The 25284-nt window shown below is 35.2% G+C and overlaps 3 protein-coding genes across 4 annotated transcripts; all 3 read right to left on the reverse strand.

Annotated features, from left to right (window-relative positions):
• Positions 1-1835: 1835 nt before the first annotated feature.
• LOC113120629 (translocating chain-associated membrane protein 2-like) lies at positions 1836-9621 on the reverse strand. The gene is made up of 11 exons (XM_026290565.1): positions 9404-9621; positions 7590-7653; positions 7385-7494; positions 6019-6135; positions 5882-5940; positions 5377-5461; positions 5134-5204; positions 4938-5042; positions 4331-4474; positions 4082-4242; positions 1836-2578 (listed from the first exon to the last, which is right to left on the reverse strand). Exons 1-11 carry the CDS (start codon positions 9521-9523, stop codon positions 2502-2504), a joined length of 1113 nt encoding a protein of 370 aa, XP_026146350.1. The 5' UTR covers positions 9524-9621; the 3' UTR covers positions 1836-2501.
• A 2715-nt stretch (positions 9622-12336) lies between these two features.
• Positions 12337-17665, reverse strand: xkr5a (XK related 5a). Of its 2 annotated transcripts, none has more exons than XM_026290566.1 (7): positions 17530-17665; positions 16461-16644; positions 15955-16139; positions 15622-15834; positions 14652-14821; positions 14245-14356; positions 12337-13606 (listed from the first exon to the last, which is right to left on the reverse strand). In XM_026290566.1, the coding sequence occupies exons 1-7, from the start codon at positions 17630-17632 to the stop codon at positions 12669-12671; spliced, it is 1905 nt and encodes a 634-aa protein (XP_026146351.1). In that variant the 5' UTR covers positions 17633-17665; the 3' UTR covers positions 12337-12668. The 2 variants fall into 2 exon arrangements, with proteins under 2 accessions (XP_026146351.1, XP_026146352.1); XM_026290567.1 differs by having other exon boundaries at positions 17504-17581.
• A 1189-nt stretch (positions 17666-18854) lies between these two features.
• Positions 18855-25049, reverse strand: LOC113037890 (PR domain zinc finger protein 1-like; the record flags this gene model as incomplete). Its single annotated transcript, XM_026195218.1, has 6 exons — positions 18855-19211; positions 19293-19421; positions 20108-20904; positions 22625-22886; positions 24342-24464; positions 24966-25049. Coding segments are annotated over 6 exons (1479 nt in total), but the record flags the coding sequence as incomplete, so codon positions are not given.
• Between the last annotated feature and the right edge of the window lie 235 nt (positions 25050-25284).

The following is a 25284-nucleotide window of genomic DNA, read 5'->3' on the forward strand; positions in this document are numbered from 1 at the left end:
AAAGATGATGATTTCGCTTTTTTTTTCCAACCAATTAACATTGTTTATTGATTCTTAAGAATCTAAGTCTGAGATCCGCTGTTGAGCGACGCCTCGTGGTACCATCACAGAGAGGCTCAAAATCACTTTCCAGAACATTCTCATTCATCGTTCCTGGCTGGTGGAATTATCCTCCAACCCCTATCCTGAATGCTGAATCCCTGGCAATTTTTAACCGATAGCTGAAAACTCATCTCTCTAGAAGCTACTTGACTTCATTGTAAAAAAAAAATATATATATTTTTATTTGTTCCTTCTCTTTCTTGCTTGTATTTATTTGAACAATCTCTAAAACTTGGTATTACAATCACTTGCTGTGTTTGCTGGTTTCTTTAAGAAGAAAGAAGTATCGCTTTATGCATCCCCAAATTTTAAGTCGCTTTGGATTAAAGCATCTGCAAAATGACTAAATGTAAATGTAAGGATGTAATGTGATTGGTTAGTAAAGCACATGTGATCCAAGTTGATCATCACGCTTTCTCCAATAAAGTAAAAGACAACTGTTGGCTATCTTTTCCCCTTGTTTTGCCTCCAGCTAGTGCTGTGATGTAACTGTGATGTCGGCCATAAAATGGTAATTTAAATGCAACAGGTGCCATATTGTGTTTAGTTATCGATTTTAGTGAAAACGACCTCAGAGAATTTAAGTATTAAAGTTCAGCATGAAATTAAAGTTGATCTTGTTTCAGGCATTTAACCAAGACCAATTCAGTCAATGTTGTAAAATGTGAACTAATCCCTGCAGTGCTTTTTTGTTTTTTACATTTACATTTTTATTTCTTTATTTAGTATACAAGTAAAAAAAAAAAAAAAAAAAAAAAAAAAAAAACTTTTTTACTCAATAGATAATGTTTGTGTATCGTCCAGTTCTTTGAAAAAAAGTAGGTTTATTTTCCAATGTCTCTACATTAGCTTTTTGTGTATATGTGTGTGTGTGTGTGTGTGTGGTAAAATACATTTTTAAAAAATTTCTACCAATATATTTTTGAAAGTGCATTTTATATAAATATAAATATATAAATAAATATAAAATATACACCCATATCTGCATTTATTTTGGTTTCATATCCCAGATCCTGTGAAAAGGGGAAATGAACTATTTGCTGGATGGCTGATATTCAGTTGAAATCTTGCTGAATGTTTCTCTCCACCGGTGAGCCTGATGACCCTTCATCACAAGATACATAAATATCATTCAATTATCAATAGTCCATTTTTTATGTTAGTGCTTTTTGATGGTGAGATTTCTCAAGTATTATATTAATGTGCAATAAAGACAGATGAAATGTAAAATGCAGCATCAAAATGAATAATCATTTTTGAGACTCATTTATGTATTATTTGACTGTTTAAGAACATGTCCAGTTTCACCACAAAATTAGAAAAACATTTTTTTTTGCTTATGAACCTGGATTCATCTTAAGAACAAAGATATAAAATCTTAGTTTGTATAATCTTGAACTCTGTAAAATGTAGCATCTTATCAGAATTTATTTTATGTAAAGTTACAGGTTTAGAAATCTGATTAGATTGTGTCCATATTCATCAAAAACAATGTGAATTTTTAAAAACACTAATTTTCTTAAGTATTTCTTGGAATAAAAGTGACATTTTTACAAATTAGAAAAAAATTGGCAGTTCAGAAGAAATGTAGGCTATTCCTAAAATATTTAGTAAATCCAACCCCTTATTCTCAGCATCAGTAGTTTTTGCATTAGTGATATATAACATGTTAAATACATTTCAGTTTAGTGAAATTGTATATTCAGGTTTTAATTAAAATAAAACAATAAATGTTCCTAACAGGATTCTTTTTAATCATACAGTACACATTTTTTGATGATGCAACATAAGGAAATGCAGTATTTTCATTAGATTCGCATCCAATATCAGTTTAAATGATTAAATAAATGTTGAAATGCTTCTGCAAAGACAGAAAACAATATTTATAAAGCAAAGTCATATACAATCACATATCAAACTGCATAAACGTACAAAGCCTTGTGTTACACTAGTACAACACTTGATTCTCCATGGTTTCTTTTCTTTTTTAGAGGGGATTGTCATGCAAGTCTTTTGTTCATTACAAACCCAGAATGTGTGAAGTCTCAAAATGAGACGCTGGATTCAAATCATCTCGATTCGTTGTGTGAAGCCTACTGGTTTTGTACCTCAAGACATGCAGATACAGAAAAACAAACCAACCTCAAAACAGTGCTTTAATAAAGAAAGACTGAGTGAAGTTTACAAACATATGCAGAAGAAATTACATGAATACTGAAACTGGAAAGAGAAGTTTAGGACGTTGACCAGAGCCCGGTGAGGGTGCAGTCGTCACTTCCTCTGAGAAACGCCACATGCACTTCTCTTGATGTGGAAACAGGAAGCAGCAGGCAGATGGACTGTTTCCTGTTCCTGTGCCCTCGATGTGTGGAGGCCATGCGCTGGAATGGGGCTGAAGTTTACGGTGCTTTGATTTTCTTGAGACGAGGAGATGTGCCGTTCTCTGCTTTAATCAGTCCATTCTCATGGTGACCAACTGCAGAAGACACGAGAGAGGAGACCTCAGTGAACCAAACAACATGTAACCCGAGACATCAGACCTACAAACCAGTGTTTGACGTTCTTGAGCATCACGTTTTAGCTTTCACACACACACACAATAAAAGAATATTACTGCCTAGAGGGCAGGGAAAGTTCACCTAGAAGCCTTTTTATTTTCTTCAACAGTAGCTCTGTGTGAGGAAAACAACTAAATGTAAGGCTTGTGAACGTGCGTGCAGCTTTGACAATCGAAAAATAAATAATTGCATTTTATTTTCTGTGAGGACGTTTGTTTTGGCTTTGTTTTTGGTTGTTAGCTTTGTGCATCTCAATGACTAGACTGAAAGCAATGGAAATAAGTGAGAAATCATTTCATTTTCACAATGTTTTAGAAAAAGCCAAGACAAAAGTGGTATAAATAGCAATAAATACTATTTACATGAAGTACAAATAAAGTTAGAATAGATACTATTATGCTGTGCTTGTAGTGACTACAAGTAGTCATTGTGTGTGTGGTAGAACGCTATGTAAATGGCCAATTCATTCGTTATGGGGAAAAAAAACGTGTCTCTGTGCAGCTAATTTTGAACATACAAAATATGTTGGACAAATTGATCCCTGACACAATGAAATTCAATGGAAATAGATTAAATGAATTTAATTTCTCTCATATTTTATATATTTATTTGCAGCTAATAAAAGTTTTCTTTTTAATGTGAATCTACGTGTTATTCAGAGTGTCGATGTTTTGACAAATTGCATTTAAAAAACCAATGAAACCAACAGGGTTAATAGCATTTTTTTTTTACATTTTAAACTTTACAATTTTGTCTTAAAAGAAAATGATGTAATGAAGATGGTTTTAATTTTTAGGGTTTCTCCAAGTTTTATGAAGCTACATTTTTAGACCATTTAAATCCCAATTAAAGAAAACTTTAGGAATAAATCGAAGAGAACACAATGCATCAATGTTCTCTAAATGTAAAAGTTTAATGTGATGTAAAGGAACCACGCCATGAATAGTCTTTTTTTTTTTTTTTTTAAGAAAAAAATGAAGTGGAAGAAATAAATAGCTGTCAATGGGCACAGAAACCTTTTTTACTAAAATTGAAAGGAAAACAAGTTTTCATTTTCCATAGAAAGACATTTGCTCTTGTTTGAAGCATAGACACCTAATTTTGTTCAATTTCTCTCTCTCTCTCTCCCTCTCTCAAAAAAAAAAACATATCTTGATTTCATATCATAAGTTAATCTTGAATTATTAAGGCTGTTTAAAAATGTGTTTTGGAAAACAAGATAAAAATACTTAAAGATTTTTTCATTGCATGCAACATGTAATGCCATGATTTAACAAAGTTTGGACTTTCTGTTCCGATTTAAAACCTTTCAAGGAAACTTTTAAAGCCTGTCTTTTAAGACGGTTCACTTTCTCATAAAACAACTCGATAATCTTTATATTATTATTATTCGTTTTTAATTTTCAACTAACAGCATGTACCTGAATCTCGTTTGAGCGTGCGCTGCATGTGTTGTTTAGCGGCCGCTCTCTTCCGGGCCGCCTGCTCCAGTCTCAGCTCTCGTGTTCGGCTCAGCTGGAAACGGAAGAACTTCCAGAGCAGCCACGATTGAGTGAAACCCACCACGATCAACACCGGCAGCCTGCGCGTCAAACACAGCTTTAATCCTCACGTCTGGGTCTCTAATGAAATACTGCCACAAAAACAACAAGTGTGAACGTCTGTCTCACCTGATAGAAACAGTGTTGAAGTTTCCCGTCTCCAAATCAAGCGTCTGGTTTTCAGAACGAGCCAAACCGAAGCCCACAGCCAGGAACATCAGAGTCAGAGTGATCATCCGGGTCAGGACGAACCCAACGGACCACATCTCAAACCTACAAACACAATACAAGCGTGTGTGCGGTTATACAGAGATGCTATGATATACACCACCATCAAAAGAGCGTCTTTCCGTTCTGATAGTAATCTCTTACACTCACTAAAGCTGCATTCATTTGTTCTAAATGCACGTGCATTAAAATAACTGTTCTTTATTTAAATATATTAAAATGTAATATATTCCTGTGATCAAAGCAGTATTTTCAGCATCATTACTCCAGTCTTCAGTGTCACATGATCTTCAGAAATCATTCTAATATGCTAATAACCTGCTCAAGAAACATTTTCTGAAAACAGTTGTGCTGCTACATATTTTTGTGGAAACCATAATATAATGATTCTTTAATGAAAATAAAGTAAAGTTTTTTTCCAATGTCTTTACTGTCACTTTTGATCGATTGCATCCTTGCTGAATTCCTCTTAATAAAATGTGTGTGTTTGTGAGGAGGTATGGCTCACAGTTTGTGGTGGTTTTCATCAGTGAAGTAAAACAGTCGAGACAGATGGAAACCCATCTGAGAAAGATACTGCAGAAACAACAAAACCAGCCCGACCCGCGTCAAACTGAAGAGAGATGACAAATACATATTTCAAATTAAACACCCAGTACAAATATCTGATATTATAAAGTGAAAACTTGATTAATTGGTCTTACTTTAACAGATATGCAGCCAGAATGTGTAACAGATAAAGACTGATATACTGCAGCTGACGCGGGATTTCCTCCTGAAAGAGGAAAAAAAGCAACAATTCTATTATTGTACAGAATAATGACTATGTATATTTATATGTACATATACACACACACACACATGTGTATATATATATACACATATGTATATCATATATATATATCTCCCTGCATCAAAGTTTCTGTTTTCCTTTCATCTTCTCGTACCTTTCTTACTTTCTGGAAGTAAAGCTCAGGTAGCGTGTGAAACCAGTACGCCAGCTGTGTGAGGTAGAAGAACTTCACCTGAAACCTGAGAGAAAGACCATACATCACAGTCACATGACAATCTGACAGAACCAATCACAATCAACAACCACTGATATTGACATCCGTTTTATTTGTCATGTTATATACAGTATAATATATTTCTTTGAACGTCCATGAATGAATTTAACTAAAAAAAAAAAAAGAAAAAAAAAAGAAATTAAGCTGCAAAAAATAATAATATCAATAAAAGAATCTAAAAATTATACTGCATAAAAAATGTCATGTCTTAAGACAACTGATACATTTTGCATGACATTATTATCTATTTTAATCCATTATTATTGTTTATTAAAAAAAAAGGCATTTATTTCTCAAACCTGCAACAACAATACAAAACAAAAACATAATAATTCTGACAAAAAAGATCTCACATTGCACACATTGCATGCATTATGATTATTACCTCAGGTGAACATGAGGATAATTCTCCCAAAGGCTGCTGGGATGCAGAATGTATCCCTCCTGCCAATCACATAAACGATCAGGTAACATAAACCGAGAGTGTGATGTTTAATGTGTGTATGATCTGGGGACTCTTACTGTGGCGATGACGTAGAGACTCCATAAACTGGACACCAGGTAAAACACAAACAGCTGCCCGGATTCATTAAACTTTGTGTTTTTACTCTTTGACAGGTGAAGACGTCGGTTTACCTTCTGAAAAGAAGCACACAACAGCCAATGAAATGCAAATTAATAAATAACATGGTATGCACATTAACTCTTTCCCTGCCAAACATGGAATTATACGCTAGGGGGCGCCTTTACGCCTGAATGAGTCTAGAAAGTGCCGATCAAAAACACAGACCAGGAAGATGCAGAAATTAGCGATCTCATATGTTTAGAAGCCTATTTCTGCCGCTGAATCAGAATAGAAAAATTAAAGGTTATTGCATCTTTTTATCTTGCAATTCTTACTTTATTTAAAATGCAATTGCGAGTTAAAGTCCAATTTGGGGGGGGGGGCGCTATGGACGGGGGATAAACAGTTTACAGTTTACCATAACTTAAAGTTACTAAACTAAAAATTGAAAATAAAAAACAGACTAATTGAGTAAAAAGTCTATTTTGATTACATCATTACACTTTACAGTTAGTGCCATCATATATATACACTTACTTGTAGGTTTAAAATTCTACATGTCACATTTATTGTCCAACTACAAATATTTTAGCAAAATGTATGTTTTAGTTTGAGTTTTTGTGCTCCCATTTCATTCTGTCTGTTTGGCGCACATGCGTGTGGCGGTTCTTATTCTAAATGAAGTCTGTGGCGTTTACCTGCTAAAGCAAAAACTCATGCTTTCTTACATTTACAGATGGAAAATAGAAGTTATGTTAATGTAAGTTATGCATTAAGGAATGCAGCACATCTCAAACAACACATTTAACAGCATGTCTGTCAGCCTCACACGCAGTCTTTCTGTCAGAGCATCTAATGGGGCGGGCGCGAGACGCTCTGAACTGAAACTATAGGATACTAGGAGAGAAATAAAACGCAGAAATCATTTAAATGCAAAAAAAATATATATATATTCTGATTGGTTGAACTAATCTTTTTCTGTTGCTTGATTTTCTCAGCCTTTTGCTCAAAATGTTGCTTTTTTAATGAAACCTACCTGTATTCAAGTGTTGATTTAAAAAAAAAAGAAAGAAAAAAAGCTGGAAGTAACATGCTTTGCTTGAAGCTGGAATAACATGTTTTTTTTTTTTTTTTTTAAAGTAGAGGGTCAGTACATCAAAATACTCTGCGGGTCATGAAATTGTAATAAAAATCAGCAAAAACACTGGAGGTTTTTTCAAAAATGCTGGCGGGGAAAGAGTTAAAGAACTTCAGCTGGTGCTTGAAAAAAAATGCACTAATTACGTTAAAACTACATTACCCAAAAAGCACTGCAGCACTTACATCTAGCACATACTCCTGCACCACTGCGTGAAGAATGATGGTGATACAAAGATAGAAGAGGACAGTGGCACAGTCTTTCCATCCATAATGATACAGAGTCACCTCTCCATCTGAAACACACACACACACACACACGTTAGCTCAGGTCACTGATGCACCAGAGCGCAGCAGATCTGAGAGACTGTCATGAACGTGTGTGTCAAACCTGCGATCATGGTGCTGATGTTATACTGAGGCTGGATGAATAAAATGGCTGTTTTCGCTGTGGTCTGAAAAAGAGAAACTGATGTTAAATACATAGAATTCAGCTTTCCTGTACAATGATGAGTAAAACACACAGATGTGACCCTTGAGACAAAGACACACACACACATCACATGATCTATAATAAACTCTCATGTGCTTCCATACAGTTACTGCCTGAATTAAAGGAAGTATTCTTTCATTCTTAAACATTTAAAAACATTTGAGACCTCCTGAATGTCTATTTTATTACGGTTATATTTAATAGAAAGATGACGTTCCAATACAAAGCCTTCAGGAATAAAATGACAACAAACCAGGTTAACTTAAACCATTCAAATAAAATAAATGTTAACTGAAATTAGTAAGTTGCCAAGGGAACATTTATCAGTTTCATTTGGTTGGAATAATTTTTTTTTACATTTTTAAATAAAAATTAGAAAAAAAACTAACTTAAAATAAATGTAATGCTATTATAATAACTATTAAAAAATATCACTATCCTGATACTAAAAAAAATTAATGTAACTAACATGGGGAAAATATAATAATAGTAAAATAAAAGTCAAATGCATTATAAAATAATTTAACCCATTATTTTTACTCTTACCAATTATAATTTTTAATTGGTACTTACTCTTTATTTACTACATGCTAATTAAACATATTTGTTTATATAATATGTTTCTCAAAACTGGATCTTGTAGGGGAAGAAAAATTATGTTGCTGTCTGCGATATTGTTGAACACTTTGCTAATAAAACTTACAACAAAATAGCATCTTATAATAAATCTAGTGAAAGTGGTGTGTTCATAAACACAGTATAGATACTGATCAGAGGACTGACATGAAAACCAGTCAGACATTTCATATATGAAGCATTTCAGCAGTTGGATCCATGAAAAGTGCATTGCAAATCAAATGACTTCCCACTGATTTGTTTCTTAAAGTGAAGAACACAAAGGCGTTTGAATGAAACACACAGATGTTGAAAGCAGCAGGTGTGTGAAACAGCAGATGTGAAGGGGAAAACCCCGTCTGAACACAGATGGGATGCTTGCATGACAGAATACATGCATGAAATAAACTCGTTTCATTCAGTTTTCTGTACGTTTGCAAGCATTTAACAGGCCAATACGACAAACCTGGAAAATTTCAAATGCACATTTGCTGCATTAGAACAGGGATTTCTAATCAACAGATCTTGATGCATTTAAATATAAAGTGTTTTTGAAATGGATTTTAACTGGATTCTTCAGGAATGTCAATCAAACTTAGAGCGCTTGAGAGATTTGACGTGGCACTTCAGCAGAAACGTGAGCAACATCACCATAAACTAAAAATAAACCATCATAACACCTGGTTTATGTTTTTGTATCTAACACATTACACATGCATTAGGAACTTTATGTATTTTCATTATCTTCATACTCAGACATCTGGGCCCAGGCGATGGTGACAATGTTTTGAATAAAGTCATGAAATATGGATTTCTTTTAATGAACTGAATACAACCTGAGTGTCGTTTAATGCATACACGGAGTGTCTGAACTTACATTTACAACCAGCCAAGTAGTTGATGATGATGATTTCAAAGGCTTTACACATTCAAATTAAAAGGGAAGTCTTTTGGTCTGTGCATTAAAAGATGCACGTTTAATTTCGATGTAACGTTAAAAGTCAGAAGACAGAAAGAGAGAGAGAGAGAGAGACAGATAAACAGCTGGCTGAGACGAAGACGAGAGAAAAAAGAGAATCCTAAACTCTTGAACTCACCTCAAACATCAGTCCAATCAAAACGAAAATCACCAAACTAAACACAATGTCCGCGTGATTCTGAATGAGAAACTCTTGGCTGAAGAAAGGATAACTCTTGTTTCTCCTGCGAAAAGCCATTTTACAAGTTCCTGATTCTCAGCTGAGCTTTTTTTCCTCCAAATCTAAAACTTCCACGAATCACTCCAAACTTTAGTGAGCGCAGTGCGCATGCGCGCTTTAGCCACGAACCAAATTTAGAGCGCATGCGCAGTAACAAGCTAGGTATTTATACATACATACAGTCGGCATCTAGAAAACACAGGGAACATCGCTCATTCTCAGAGACGCGTAGAACAACTAGTCTCTATATCTTTAATATTCATATACCCTAGTCCATATCGATATTTGACTCATTGTACAGCCCTACTATAATAACGTGTCTGCGTTATTTCACCACCATTCCACAAAACATAGCCTACTGTAACCTAGATTGTATGTATCATGATTATATTTAATTCAGTTCCTTCCTTTTGCTGTTTAATTTGACACTTCATTCTATTACTTATAGTTTCCACTATGCATTTGATATATTCAGCAATTTCCTGCAATTTTATTTATGATGGCAATTTTTTTCTGTGCACAGCAGAGATAAAAATGAGATTGATGATATTTCACAAGTGGAGCCATACATGAGAGACATATTAAAACAAGTTCATAATTCCTGTGAAATTAATTTAATGAGTAAATGGAATTCACCAGAAGAGCAAACAATCCACATCCAGGAAAACCAAACAAACGTTCATTCACAGTATCTGCAAAACTTGATAATCTTATGGCAGAATTTGCATTGAAATTATTGCAAATATTGACCTGTTAGAGGACACAACCCTGAACTACTGTTTGAGCACAAACATCTGTCAGAATAGTGCATGCAAATAATAACAATTATTAGATAGTACACACTCTCAAAATGCTTTCATGTAAAACAATGGAAACCACACATATGTAAGCACTTCAAACAGTGAAGAACCACTAAAATACCCCTGAAACATATTATGACTCTTAAGCTCCTGTCCAAAGCAAATGCATCAAATATATCTTTATTAATATTTTCTTGAATTTATATTATTTTTTATTTTTTAGTGAAAATTTTAAAGACGAGCTCAAACCATGAATCAGCTTTATAAATATTTGATAGATTCATGAACAAATGAATGCATAATTCAAAAAAAAAAAAAAAAAAAAAAATATATATATATATATATATATAACTTACATTTAAATGAAATAAAAAATAATTTAAATTAAATTAATTTAAATTAAATACAACACATTAAGATTAGGGTGCAATTGTTACACTTTAAATTCCCCAAATGAAATCATTACCGTAGGGTTAATATACATTTTTGTAACTTAAAAAATATAAAAATATGAAAAAAACTAAAAACAAACCTGACCTATCCTTTGAAAGGCAAAAGCAAAGATTTATGGATAGGACAAAGTGAGAAATATCCAAGATACAAAAGACTGAAGTACCGGCAGAAAAGATCAGAGAGCAAATATTATTATGCAAGGAGATGGCATCTGCCAGTACAAAACCCTTATTAACTATATGGTAATCTACATATGGAGAGTCCAATCATGTTCTAAGGTGAGTTTTGTGTCTATTTTTTTGTCTGTATCAGGCACTGTATGCCAAAGAATGATAACCCAGACCACAGCCCTTCATTAGAGTGATTTACATCACAGTCTGAGAGGATACGACTTACAGCTCACAGGAAGATTGTGCTTTCGGTTCAAACCAACAGCATGTGGATTTTTATCGTGTTCATGTTCAGAATGGCTTACTTCCATATATGCAGTAGATTATACAGTACAAAGTAGGCTAATTTTCTACATGCATGAAATACATTACTTTTTTTTATCTCATCTTTGACTAATTTGTTTGTACTGGCAACCATGGATTAAAACTATAAAATAACCATTGTTATTTTTTTTCAGATGATAACTAGATGCCGCTTGTTTAATTTAACACGCAATGTGATGAGGTCATGTGATACTGTAACTTATTTATCATTGCTCACTTCATACTACTTCACATACTTATTAAAAAGTAGACAGTGCACTGTTCCATTCTGAACATAAACAGAAAAAGAACTAAAAAGAGAACACCACAATAATAATAATAAAAAAAAAGGTTTTGTTCCTTTAGACAGTATATGTTTAAATATTTAACTCAATTCTATTGTCTTAAATATCACATCTGGGTTCAAGTTTCAGCTGCTTGTATTTCATTAATTAATGCCCCGTTTACACTGACAGTCAATGAGCGGTTTTATGCAGGCTGTAAAACTACTATTTATATGTGTGTTTATATACATATCAAAGTTTGGAGTTGTTATGATTTTGGAGTTAGTATTAAGTATAGTGTTATTCAACAAGAACACATTAAACTGATCAAAAGTAACAGTAAAGACATAATAATAATCTTACAGAAGATTCCTATTTTTTTTATGTAAATGCTGTTATTTAACTTTCTATTCAACAAAAAATACTTTAAAATAAAAGTGTATGACAGTTTCCATGAAAAAAAGAAGCAGCAAAACTGAGCTGTTTTTCACAGTTGATAATCTGAAATGTTTCTTGAGCAGCAAATAATCATACTAGAATGATTTCTGAAGATCATGTGACACTTAAGCTGGAGGAGTGATGCTGAAAATTCAGCTTTGCATCACAGAAAATAAATCAAATTTCAAAATATATTCAAATAGAAAAGAGCTATTTTAAACTGTAATAATATTTCAAAATTTTACTGTTCTTACTTTATTTTTGATCAAATAAATTCATTCTTGGTGAGCAGGAGAGACTTCTTTTATAAAAAAATCTAACCCCACAAAATCAACAACAAACTTCAGTACAGTAGTGTGTCTGCATGTGTGTGTATTATATGTAATGTGTTTTCCTGCATCTAAAAATTCACATTCTGGAAGAGATGTAGTATTGATGAAATTGCATCACATCATGAACAAGATGAATGAGTATTTTTGCATGAATGAAACTCATTTCTGATAAAGTTTTCCACAAATCATTTTTTAAATTACATCCCTGAATGTGGGCAAAGACAAATTACACAAAATTAACTGCTTCTCCATCTTGCTTCATCTGGGTCATCTTCACCCTCATTGGTATTTGCCATTGACGGAGGTTAACATTCCCTACACTGCAACAACTTTCATGCTGGAAACCGGTGTGAACGCCACTTTAAGCTGCAGTTCATATGCTGTTAAAAGCCACCGTCCTCTTCCGGACCCCTGCGGGACAGAACCACTTGCCTGCGGGGGCCTCTGAGGTGCGTCTCTGGAAACCCTTGCCCGCTCAGTCCGGGTGCAGAGGTGTAGCAGGGTCCCGCTCGGCCCAGAAGCCCCCTGGTGTGATCCCTGTGGAGCCCGCCGTCTGTGGAAATAGGGCTCAACTCGTCTAGAGTTTCCAGCCCGGTTCCAGAACCGAAACCGAAGGGCGTCTCGCGGTCCAGACGTGGGTTACTGGAGCTGCTGGGCGATTGTGGGTCGGCGCTGAAGTATAAAGTGGAGCTGGATTCGGTGGGGCAATAATTGGGCTCAGGGCTGTCCCCAAAAACAGACTTTCCCTCGGGCGAGCTCCGCTTGCACTCGGATGTGAGCGACTCTAACGGGCTCTCCATTTCGAGGCTGTCTTCAGCATCTTCTTCCTCTCTGGCTTCACTCACACTCTCAAACTCCTCCCTGCAGTCGGACAGCGGTGCCATCGTATCATCCTCATCCCGGCTTTCCGAAGTGGACACACACCTGTCCTCCATGATCTCTCCCTTTTGATCCACCACCAGTATCCCAGACACGCCACCCGCCCCATACGCCCCGTTGATCTTAACCGGGTCGCCGGTTTTCAGAGCGAGGCGGATGAGCAGCCAGTGATGGTGGCGACACTCCCCGTCCGGCTTGACGCCGCAGCTCCCAGGATGCTCCAGAAGAGAGCCGGGGATCCCAGAGAGGGAGAGGGAAGGATGAGAAGACGGGAAGAGGACTGGAAGAGGGGCCGGTGGAAGACTTTTGTCCCCCAGAGAGAAGGACGAATCTCCCTGCCGAAGACACTCTCGACCCATGTGTGCACGCTGACGTAAACCCAGAGAGATTTCAGTGGACTTGGGATGCAGGAAACGATAGTACAACATCAGGGACGTCAAACCTGAGAGATAGAGAGCAATTCATTTAATTTAGCTGAAAGAGATCAAATGCAAATGTTACTAGATGATGGCAGTTAAGAACTGCACGTGATTAGAAATGTATCACTTTGATTTGAATTTTTTTAAGATTTAAAGATAAAGATGATTTATTTTGTATTTTTATCAATATAAATTCAACGAGATATTTATAATGTTACAAATGATTATTCTATGACTTCTATTTCAAATAAATGCAGTTCTTTGAACTTTCTATTCTTCAAAGAAGAAGAAAAAAAGTATTATGGTTTCCATATAAATATTATGCAGCAAAACATTCATAATAACAAGAAATGTTTTTGAGCAGCAAATCAGCATGTTAGAATGATTTCTGAAGGATCATACCAATATATTAATATAAAATAGCTTCTTTTTTTTTTACTTTTGTGTCATACCAGGTATTTTACACACATAAAGATTTACCATGTTAAATACATCCCCCGTTTTCTATTAAATAAAAGTATTTTCCCCAAACATATTTAATTTCTGTGCTAATTAACAATGAAAACAGACATAAAAATAATAAAAATACACTCTTTTTGAATGGCTGTCTTTATTATTTTTCATAATTTGACACCTCATGCACTCACACACAAACTCTCACCGAGCAGAAAGCTGCAGAGCACAGCAGTAGGGACGGTCAGGCTATCCCATGATGCATCAGTCAAGATGTCAGATGCAGCCAATAGCAGTGTAGCATTTTCCAGCAGCATCACCTACACAGCACAGAAACAATACAGCTTTCACTCTATTGCTTAATGTAATAACTCCACCATATTTTGCAAGAACTATTCCTTTAAATCCATATTCTAATATCAATTGTGCATATTAATATTCTTTAAAAAATCGTTAAAAGTGATATTGACTATATAAGAGTATGACAAAGTGTTTTTAATGGTGTAAACAGACCATGACAATAAATGACACTAAATCAAAACATTGTAAGCACAGATATTCTACAAACACTACAAATATGTCTCATGCTCTCATTAGGATTGTGTGTGTTTGTACCGTGTAGAATCCCAGCATCCGGAAGCGGGATGGGCCATCCTTCACGTTGAGAAACAGAAACACATGCACGCCTCCCAGAATGAAGTTAAACACGCGCCATGACCACTGACCCACATATATGTCAGTCTGCTGCGAGACCAACCACAGCGCAGCCATCAACCAATGAGACGCTGGGAGAAAATGAGATGCACAAACTGGATACAAATTGTACGCACAGACGTATTATACAAACTGAGAGATAACGTCATAATATTATTGTGTGTGGCAACTAACATGATGCTATAGAAGCTGTGCACAGGCTATACAGTACATTTGGGGGAGATTGCACTTAATTGTAACTAATCACACAATGCAAAGAAATACTTGATTTTATTGCCTTTTTGTGCAAATTTTTAATTTTATAATTTGGTGCAATTGTATTTATTTTGATTATAGCTTATTACAATTCAAAATAACAGTTTTTTTTATTTTAATATATTTTGAAATGTAATGTACTCATGTGATGGCAAAGTTTGGTGCTCAAGAAAAAAATCTTATTATTATCAGTGCTGAAAACAGATGTACTGCTTCATATTTTTGTAAAAAAAAAAAAAAAATTTAAGATTCTTTGATTTATAGAAAATTCAAAAGAAGGGCATTCATCTGAAATGAAATCATTTGTAAGATTATAAATATCTTTATGGTATTTTTAGTTAAAATTAATGCACCCTTGTACAATTGAAGTATTATTTATTTAAAAAATATTATTGCAAACAATAATGCAAAAAATAGTCAATTTGATTTTTTTCAGTATTATTAGGGGGATTTTTTTTATTTTATGGTGCAATTTTCTTTATTGTAACATGAAATCATACATAACTTGTTATTGTCATTGCTAAATAAAAGTATTAATTTCTTTTTCACGTTATTGGCAATTTACAAACAAAAGCTGGGCATGCACATCTATACAGCTGATGTGGCTTGGACTCACCCAGGACCCCGATGACCCAGCAGCCGAAGGTGCGGGTGAACAGGGCGAGGCTGGTGAAGCGGGCGGCTAACATGCCCATCCTCCACAGCAGCTGACACAGGAGAGCTGCTGGCGGCATCTGTAAATGCCCAGGACGGATCAAACAACAGGCTCGGCTGTAGAGCACCAGCGCCCAGGACAGCGAGAGCAAACACACGACACCACACAGAGCAACTGCAAAAACACACACAGGGAGAGTGCACCGTTTTTAACTGCAGTATAAATGTAGCATCACCTAACAGAATTACATAGACAATGATGGTTTTCAGAACATCTTTCTATCTCAAGACTGACCTGGAGATGAGAGGCCATAGTCAGTAGCAGTGAGAGCGTACGTCTGCAGGAGTGTCTGCGGTAGAGTCATCAGCAAAACCTCCAGCAGACGCAGAGCAGACACATCTGCATGCTGCATCACCTCCTGCGCATGTGACTGTGACGAGCCCTGAGCCGTCCATTCACACACACTGCAATCCCAAAACCTGACACACAACACACACACACACACATTACAATGAAACTCAGGAGACACAGTTTGTGAGGGAACTACTGGGGATTCATGAGCTGATGAAAACAACAAATTTTTACTTGCATGTCATGTGACCATTAACCAACATCAGGGGCGAGCATGCAAATGTTCCATTAAATTATTAGAATAATAACTTCAGTTCTCAGGGGATAGATATATTTTACATCTAAAGGACTTGACTGACAAAAAAGTTTGTAAACCTCTGAAGTAAATAAACAGATTTGTGATTTCTGAAGGAATTATTTCATTATGCACACACACACATACATTGTACCTTTTGAAGATGCCCAGGTGAAGTGTGTGTATGATGAAATTGTGGCATGTCCGTTTGTCTCCGTCGGCCCTGTACCACCTGAAACTCAACACCTGCACCAGTGACCCCGGCAACAAGAGGGCAAAGGTCAGTCCGGCCAAACACAGCTCCTCCTTCCACAGATAAAAGCCCACACAGCAGACCACTGATGAACAATAGAGAACATGTGTGACCGTCATACACCTCCATCTGTGCACTTCAATATGCTTTGTTCTGTATCAGATTATCTCTACAATATTCAACATAAAAGAGCAGTGAAATGTGATGAGATTATATCACAGTAAATCCAGGTTCAAATCTGATATGATCAAAACAATTCGGTAATCTTTCATTTCTGACAGAAAAGCTGGATCCCTACATTCCTAAAGCTGCTTGGGAACTGGTTTTGAGAAGCGCATTTCAAAATAAAACTTAATTAAATTGAAAATGTTTCTGTTCAGTTTTATACATCTACATCTATGCAATAATACTGTAATAAAAGATTTCAATTGTAAATATTTTCCAGATTAAAAATACTACTATTTCTACTACTACTACCATACCAATAATGATAATAATATAAAAATAACATTTATATAAAATATAATATTTAAAAACATTAATAATATTCTGGCTTATATTTTATAATTAGCCATGCATATGTCTAAATTTAGCCATGTTTATATATATATATGTATATATTATACAAAAAAAAATCTAATACCCTGGAACTAATAAGTATTATGTGGCAAGCCACAGCTGCATCAAGTAAAGCAGAGGTAATTAACGGTATCATTTGAAACGCAGTCATATTAAAAGTCTATCGAAATGTACCATGGTTTTACCATGTGTTTGAATAGGTACCATTGGTTACATCATTTTACACCGTTGTGATATCATGTTTTGGACATATTATGGATCTACAATAATAGTACTATGTTATTATTTGGAGAACCGTGTAAATATCGTGGTATAAACACGGTACCGGTCGTACTACTGTGATAAATGGGGTGCATCAGATGCACCTGTGATGCGGTATAAGGTCACTCACGCGCCGCTCTCTCAGCCAGCAGCACGAGCGCGGACGCAGCGAGCAGCAGCACGCGCCAGCAGCTCGAGCACGCGCCGCATCCTCTCCACTCCGTTACTGGCATCTCACCGACCGGGGCTCGGCGCTCCGCGAGACATCTTTGTGTTTGTTGTTGTTGTCAGCGGCGGATCCGGTTTCTCGGTTTCTCTGTCGTCCTGTCAAAATATCTGACGTCATGCTTCTGGATTTTTTAAAGAGACAGTAATGCGCATCCGCTAATAAAAATGGTATGTTATTATATAAATGGATAGATTTGTTTCATTAGATTTCTGTAATTATGTTAAATTGTATGTAAGCTTACCTATGTGTGTGTGTGTGTGTTTTATTGTGACCCGGATGTTTACAAACAAATGCTGCGTTGTTGGACGACACAAGAGAAATGCGATATCAGCTGGACGCCTCTCTATCTCTCTCTCACACACACACACACACACACACACACACACGCACACACCTACTGTTAAAAAAAACGCCACTCGTGTATTTACATTTTTATAGTTTATTTAATGGTTGTTTAAATAGCAAAAAATTCTGATAAACTGCAAGAATAATTAAACAAAAATTCATGAAATAGCACAAATGGAAAAAGCATTGAGACAAAATTGTTAAACCAATCTTTTAGGCAACAGAAAATGCATTTATAAATTATGTGCAATTTATAACTTCTAAAACACATGGCAGCTTTCTGCTGCTTTGGCATTTATGAAAACACTAAAATCTAACTTCAGCAGCGGACTCTTGTCTGAATGCTTGTTTGCTTGGATCTACTGTGCTCCATTGTTATTATACAAAAATGATATTACACAAAAATTATGATTTTGGATAAAAACTAAAATAAAACCCAGTGTGACTACTTGCCCTAATCTCTCCTTAAAAATATATAACATGTCAGTAGTTTTTTAATAACAAATAAAACAAATGACAACATTATATAACATTAAGCACTGTGCATTTAGATGCTGTTCATTCACACACACTATCATTCAAAAGTTTTGGCTCAGTAAGCGTTTTAAGTCTTTAAGCTCACCGAGGCATTTATTTGATCAGAAATACAATAAAAACAGCAACATTGTGAAATATTATTGCAATTTAAAATAACTTATCTATTTGAATATCTTGTAAAATGTATTTTTTTCATCGTTACTCCAGTCTTCAGTGTCACATGATCCTTCAGAAGTCAAATTTTTGTGGAAACTTTTTATTTTTTTTTATTCTAAAAAAATAGAAAGTTCAAACGAACAGCATTTATTTGAACATATATAATGTTACATTATAAATGTATTTACTGTTAGTTTTAGATCAATTGAATGCATCCTTGCTGAATAAAAGTGCTAATTTAATTAAATCTCAATCTCAATCAACAATTTACTGATCTCCTTCTTTCTGTCTAATGGAAATCTCTGGAGAAGGAGAGCTGGATGAATCAGGTGTCACTACTGTTTGGGCTTGTGTTGCTCCCTGCTGGACAACAGGTGGAGCTGCACCCGGCCAGAACACCTGACACATCTTCTTGATAGACTCCGCCTCCATGGCAGCCTCAAGCTTCGCTGCACCTTCACTCAGATCAAACCTTTGGATTCGCCCGAGTGCAGCCGCTGGTGAGTCTTCAGGTTACTGCAGCTGCTGAAGCGCCTGTTACACACCTGCACACGAGATGACATATGAGATCTCCACTGACTCTGCTAGACAGCTTTGAGATGTTCCTCTGTGTGCTCTGCTCTTACCTGGCATTCATGTGGTTTCTCTCCTGTATGAACCTGGATGTGCTTTTGAAGGTGAGCCAGCTGGGAAAAGTTCCTCCTGCAGATATTGCACTTGTATGGTTTCTCACCGCTGTGAACCCTCAGGTGCACCTGAAGAACAGAAAGCCGAGAACCGAGAGATTTAGTGAAAAATAAATAAATAAATGAACATAAAAAAATTTTTTAGCAACAAATCTGAATATCAGAATTATTTCTGATAGATCATGTGACACTGAAGACTGGAGTTATGATGCTGAATATTCACAGGACTAAATTATATTTTAAAATATATTTGAAGCAGCTTTTTGCCAGCAACCTTGAGCCACAAGACGTCTTTGAAAAACATTTTTATTTTTAATTGATATACTATATAGTTCTTTAATATTTTTTATTCTTTTTAGTATATTTTCCACTTTAAATTTGGTTACAGTTTAAAAATTTTGTTGTTCATTTGTTATTTTTAGTAGATTTAAAAAATATATATTATTTCCGTTTTAGTTATTTTCTAAACTAACTGAAATGAAACAAGGACTGATGCCTTGGCAATAAGCTGAAATAAAAAACAAAAAAATAATTGTTAGATTTTTTTTTTATATTTTATTTCAGAAAATGTTTATTTATTTATTTTTAAGGTTTTACTTTTAGTTAATATTTTAATATAATAACCCTGATATATCATTTTCGACCAGTTTTAATAAAAAAAAAATCCTTACATATCATCATCTCTGACATTCTTCACTGAAAAACTAAAACTGCAATTAATAAATCAGATCCATAAAAGATAATAACCCATGTACCTTCAGATTGGACAGTTGACTGAAGTTCTTTCCGCACACGTTACACTTATACTGGATCTTTCCATTCTGTCTCTGTAATGGATACGGTAAAGACTTGTAACCTACAATCTGTCGCTTTTGGCCATCCTGAGACTCTGTGCTGTGACTGGCGGAGGCGGAGACACCCGAGGAAGCCACGCCCATCTCAGCTGAGTCTCTCTGGGCTGTGATGTCATCAGCACTGGACACTTCAGTCGGAGACGGACCGGTTGCTTTAGTGAGGGCTGGCGGTTGGTTTGTAGAGCCTTTCCGATTCGTTTCTCTCTTTACAGAGTCTGTCACTTTAATTATGGAGTCACCTCTACTGGTCAACGCTAATGACAGATGATTCTTATTGGATGTTGGATGCAAGAGAGATGGATACATGTGGATTGGTGGAATATTATAGGACATGTGTGGCGTTGTTCGGCCCAAACCCACTGGCTGATGTGACGGCATGTATTGAATAACAGGCCATATATACATTGGCACAGAGGACTGTGGGATAGCAGAGGTGTATACATGCTTCCCTACACTAGATGCCATTTTCAAGTTTAAAGAGACCTCAGAGATGGCATTAGTCATTAAAAACGGTGGTAATTTTGGATTCTGCAGGTCTCTGGTCACCTTTTCCCCATATTTCTTTTGTGTGATGGAGTTAAACGGTTTGTTGGGAAGAGCTTCTGTGTGATGATCAGTCCGGCGATCCAGATCCAGGATTTCAGTGACCGTGTGACCTCGCTTTCTCCTCCTCACTTGATCTTTATGCTGAGAATGAGCTGAAGCAGGAAAACACACAAAATATTCAGAGAACATTTGAGTGAATTGTTAAAATAGAAGAAAAATCTTTAAGGCAAGATGACCTAGTCCTAGCTGAATAGGGTAAAAAAGTAACTGAGTGATACATCTATTAAATATGCACTAATTTGTATACGTTTACAGAAATGTGTCTGGTTCAAAATTTTTGTTTCATTTTGTCTAAATATTAGAGTTAAAGGTTGGAATTTTTTTATTTCTGTTTTTATCACTCCAGGAATCAGAAAAAAATGTCAGCAGCCAGAAAAAAAAAATCACCATGTTTTCAGGAATAAAATGTTCAAAACCTGGTGAAATATATATGAACAAACCTTTCTGTAAAAACCTCCAGGATATAGACATGAACAAGACTATAAACTGTAATTTATGTAAGTGCTACTGAAGTGGAGATGTCTGACTCATTGCAGGAGGAAAATTCAGATATGTTGTAGCGTAGCACGTCAGCCCCGGCCCGTAAGCAAAAGCCACCAAATAATCGCAAAAAGCTTTGTGCTTTGTGCTTTGTTACTTTTGTTATAACACAAAGTTTCATATTTAAGATCAAATACAAGCAATAAATGTGTTTTAGAATGTGAGATAAGATATTTGCTTCAGTTCAAGTGGCATGTGAATCAATGATATTTTCCTCTTTAATATTTGCAGCACAAAATTAACATGAATAAATATTTGAAAGCATATTGAAAAAATATCGGAACAATTTAATAGAAACAAATGTCTCATTAAATCAATCAATTAGAGTTTCAAAACATCAATAAGCCTACGTTTTACTGCTGTTTTAATATTAAATGTGAAGACCGACAGGTTTGATGCCACAGACTTTTTTTTTTGGTGGAGTATAGGTATAATTTTCACATTAAATTCACGCAGTATAACATTTTATTGTTGTAATTTTGACTTTATTCTTAAAATATTATGATGTCAATCTTATTTTAGTTAGTTATTTTCACCCTGACACTAAAATACAGCTGTGGGCTATTTGTACTGCATGCAAAAACAAATCTTGGCATAGTCGCCCCAAAACAAACAAACAAATAAAAATAGAGTAAAAAATAGTATTAAGTTGACGATTCTGACTCGCTATCTTGTCATTGGAAGCGCCTTTAGACAGAAATGCATCTTTATGGATTACATAGTCTATTATCATTTTTGATACAAATTATTTAGTTTTAAAATAGTAATTTATAGCATTCTATAAATATATTTGTGTCTGTGATGCAAGTATTTGCTGAGTTTTGCTTCAGTTTTAGTGAAGCGTTCCTGCTCAAGATCGAGACTGCAGAAAGTTACTATGTTTGTTTTGTTTATTTTACAAAAGCACAACGTTTTGTTGATATTGTGAGTGTGCACAAATAAAAGTAGACGTGTTTAAGTGTTTATTTGAGAATGCTAATATGCTCAACTTGCTTGCTTGGCATTTAAAAAAACTAAAACTTGAATTTAACAAACAAAATGTTCCAATCATGTTTCTGAATTAACTTGATAAAGAAACTAAACGGAATATAACCACCTTGCCATTAAAAACCAAAACTGAACTATTTTCATGGCTGCAAAAGGCAATGAAAAGTGTCAAATTAAGTAAATGGAGTTAATTTGAAGCCTAGAAGCTGAAATCCCATGAAACAGCAAAATATATAACTAATACAATTTATTTTGCCTTTTTAATGTGGTCGGGTCGTCACTCACAGTGTGTAGGAAGTGGCTGTTTTAGGTAGGCAGTTCTGAGGCTGGTGCTCATTGGCTGTTCAGGGTTTAGGCTCCGCCCCACCAGTAGCTCCTCCCCCGGCATTAGAACCTTCATGGCATAGAAGTAAATCTGCATTCCAATTTGGAATGCGGAAAGATTCTGTTGCCAAGGAGACGGGGCATAATTTACACAGCGCATCCAGTTGCTGCCTCTCTCATCCTCACAAGACAAGAAGTGATGCAATCGCCCGTCTGAGAAGATCTTTGTAAGAGAATAAAAACACAACCAGAAGATTAAAAATGACACTTTTTTCCACCTTGTTTTAATCATCCGTCAGTGTCAGTATGAGCAATGGCAATAGTTTGCTTAGCAAGCACTAATAAGCATCCTGACGGGTTTAGGAAATGAAACCGCATGAGATTAGTGTTTTGTTCTCAGATTGAAAGTGCACATCTGTTTGCGCGAGCGACTGTGTGAAAGTGAGAGTTGGTGTGGTTTAGTTGTTGATTCAGTCTTTTAGCTGCCGTTTGAACAGATCGACTGTTTGACCTTACAGCACCTGTTTCTATTTCTCTCTTTCTTTTTTCAGTTTAGTTCCTCCAGTCTAATATTGAACTTAAGAGATAGCACTTGCATGCTTTGCGTTTGATGTGGTCATGCAGAGAGAGCAAATTCATTTCCATTTAAAGCAATATTTACTCCTCTAGATTTTTTCTTTTTTTTTCTTTTCTTTTTTTACATTTATGAGTGCATAATTTAGTATAGGCCTTTAAAACATACTATGTGTCACTACTGTTCAAACGTTTCAGGTCATATCTTATGCTCACTGAGGCTGCATTCATTTGATCAAAAATACAGTAAAACCAGTAAAATTGTGAAATATTAATGGAATTTAAAATAACTGTCTTTTTAAATATGTGTTAAAATGTAATTTATTTCTGTGATCAAAGCTGAATTTTCAGCATCAGCATCAAGGCTGCTCAAGAAACATGATTATTGTCAGTGTTGTAAATAGTTATTTTGTGTAAATCAGGATACTTTGTGGAATGTAAAGTTCAAAAGTAGAGCATTTATTTAAGATATAAATATTTCATAACATTATACATTTATTATTTAATTTTCATAATATTACATTATTTATTTATATATTTATTAATATAAAAAAGACCTACAGACTTTAAACTTTTAAATTGAAGTGTAAGTTCTCAGTCTAAATAATTATTTATTTAATATTTACTATTTTATACACCTTTTTTTGCTTGTATAAGACATCTGTAATATTTCAGTATGAATTTAGAGTGTTTTATACATTTTTTATATGTTAGAATTTTGAGGCCATTTTCCCCCCACAAATTTCTAACCCTGAGAAAATGAACGTATACGTCAGAAATATTGACTGAATGTGATGTGTGAAATTCAGTGGTACTGCAAATTCATCAGAATGATCTATTAAGGTTTTCTGGAAACATGCTCTCTCTTTGTCTGTGTGTGTGTGTGCCTGTCAGCCACTTCCTTGCTGAGTCAGTGTGTGAGACACGAGTGTGTTGCTTTACTGGCACATGTAAGCGAGGAGCAGTGCGTCAGAGAAACCCAAAACGAGCATACACACCCCTGAAGCATGACTGGTAAATATGAACCCCAATGACTCAAAATGGTTTTCGATCTCTCTCTTTCTCACACACATGCTTCTTATCTTTCTCACATCTGCTGACATACCATCCAGATGTGTTTTCCGTGGATGTTTGCAGGCAAATGTTCAGGGTGAAGATGTTCTCCGAGCAGCGGGCCGAAGTGGGTCCCTGCAGGAATGACCCCTGTGGTGAAAACACCCAGCACCTTCTGATGGCACACCATTAGGAAAAAAAAGACAACAAAGAGCCTCTTTATATGCAAAAATTGCATTGTGAACACTTTGAAATATGAAGTAATTTTGTGCATGAGCATATAAGTGTAACTTTTAATGAATTTATTTTTAGTGGATGTACCTCAGGTTCACACATTAATCTTATGTGTTAATTTAGTATAATTATGATACTATTTACTAGTTTTAGTAATTTAGTTTAGTGTTTTTGATATATATATATATATATATATATATATATATATATATATATATATATATATATATATATATATATACACACACACACACACACACACACTATACACAATATTTATATTTAAATTAAATGTAAATGAGAAATTTTGACTAAATGTATTTAACATTTATTTTATTTTAAGCAACAAATTGTTTTGATTAACTATAACACACACAATTTAAGTGTGATTTAGGTGTCCAAATAAAATATCGTGCCACTATGCATCTATTCATGTATGTACCTGATTGTGATATGCAAATCTGAGGTTTCTGGGTAATGATGTCTGGTCTATGGTTTCCTTCCATCCATGAAAGTCAGAAACACATTGATCTTTAACATGATGGTTGTGTCTCACATCCACTTTCTTCTCCTCAGCTTGTTCAGTGATGTTCTCCTTTGCTGTTGTTGTGTTTGTTTTTGATGGCATAATCAATCCAAGTGGAGATTACACCTGTTAATAGCAAGAAAATGATCAACATGATCATCAATGCAAGATAAAACGTTCTGTATTCCCTATGCAGTTGAGTTCTGGTTGCTACTTGATTTAATGGAATAGTTCA

Source organism: Carassius auratus, chromosome 20, assembly GCF_003368295.1.
Source record: "Carassius auratus strain Wakin chromosome 20, ASM336829v1, whole genome shotgun sequence".
NCBI lineage: Eukaryota > Metazoa > Chordata > Actinopteri > Cypriniformes > Cyprinidae > Carassius > Carassius auratus.

Bases quoted from the DNA above. Each gene is read 5' to 3' on its own strand.
- LOC113120629 (XM_026290565.1), bottom strand. From the start codon at position 9,523: ATGGCTTTTCGCAGGAGAAACAAGAGTTATCCTTTCTTCAGCCAAGAG. The intron at 5,205-5,376 runs GTACGAGAAGAT...TTCCTCTTTCAG, and splicing joins ACTTCCAGAAAGTAAGAAAG to GAGGAAATCCCGCGTCAGCT. The intron at 5,043-5,133 runs GTAAGACCAATT...ATCTCTCTTCAG, and splicing joins CTGGCTGCATATCTGTTAAA to TTTGACGCGGGTCGGGCTGG.
- xkr5a (XM_026290566.1), bottom strand. From the start codon at position 17,632: ATGCCAGTAACGGAGTGGAGAGGATGCGGCGCGTGCTCGAGCTGCTGG. The intron at 15,835-15,954 runs GTCAGTCTTGAG...GTGTTTTTGCAG, and splicing joins CTATGGCCTCTCATCTCCAG to TTGCTCTGTGTGGTGTCGTG. The intron at 14,357-14,651 runs GTACAAACACAC...TGTGCTGTGTAG, and splicing joins GGATGCTGGGATTCTACACG to GTGATGCTGCTGGAAAATGC.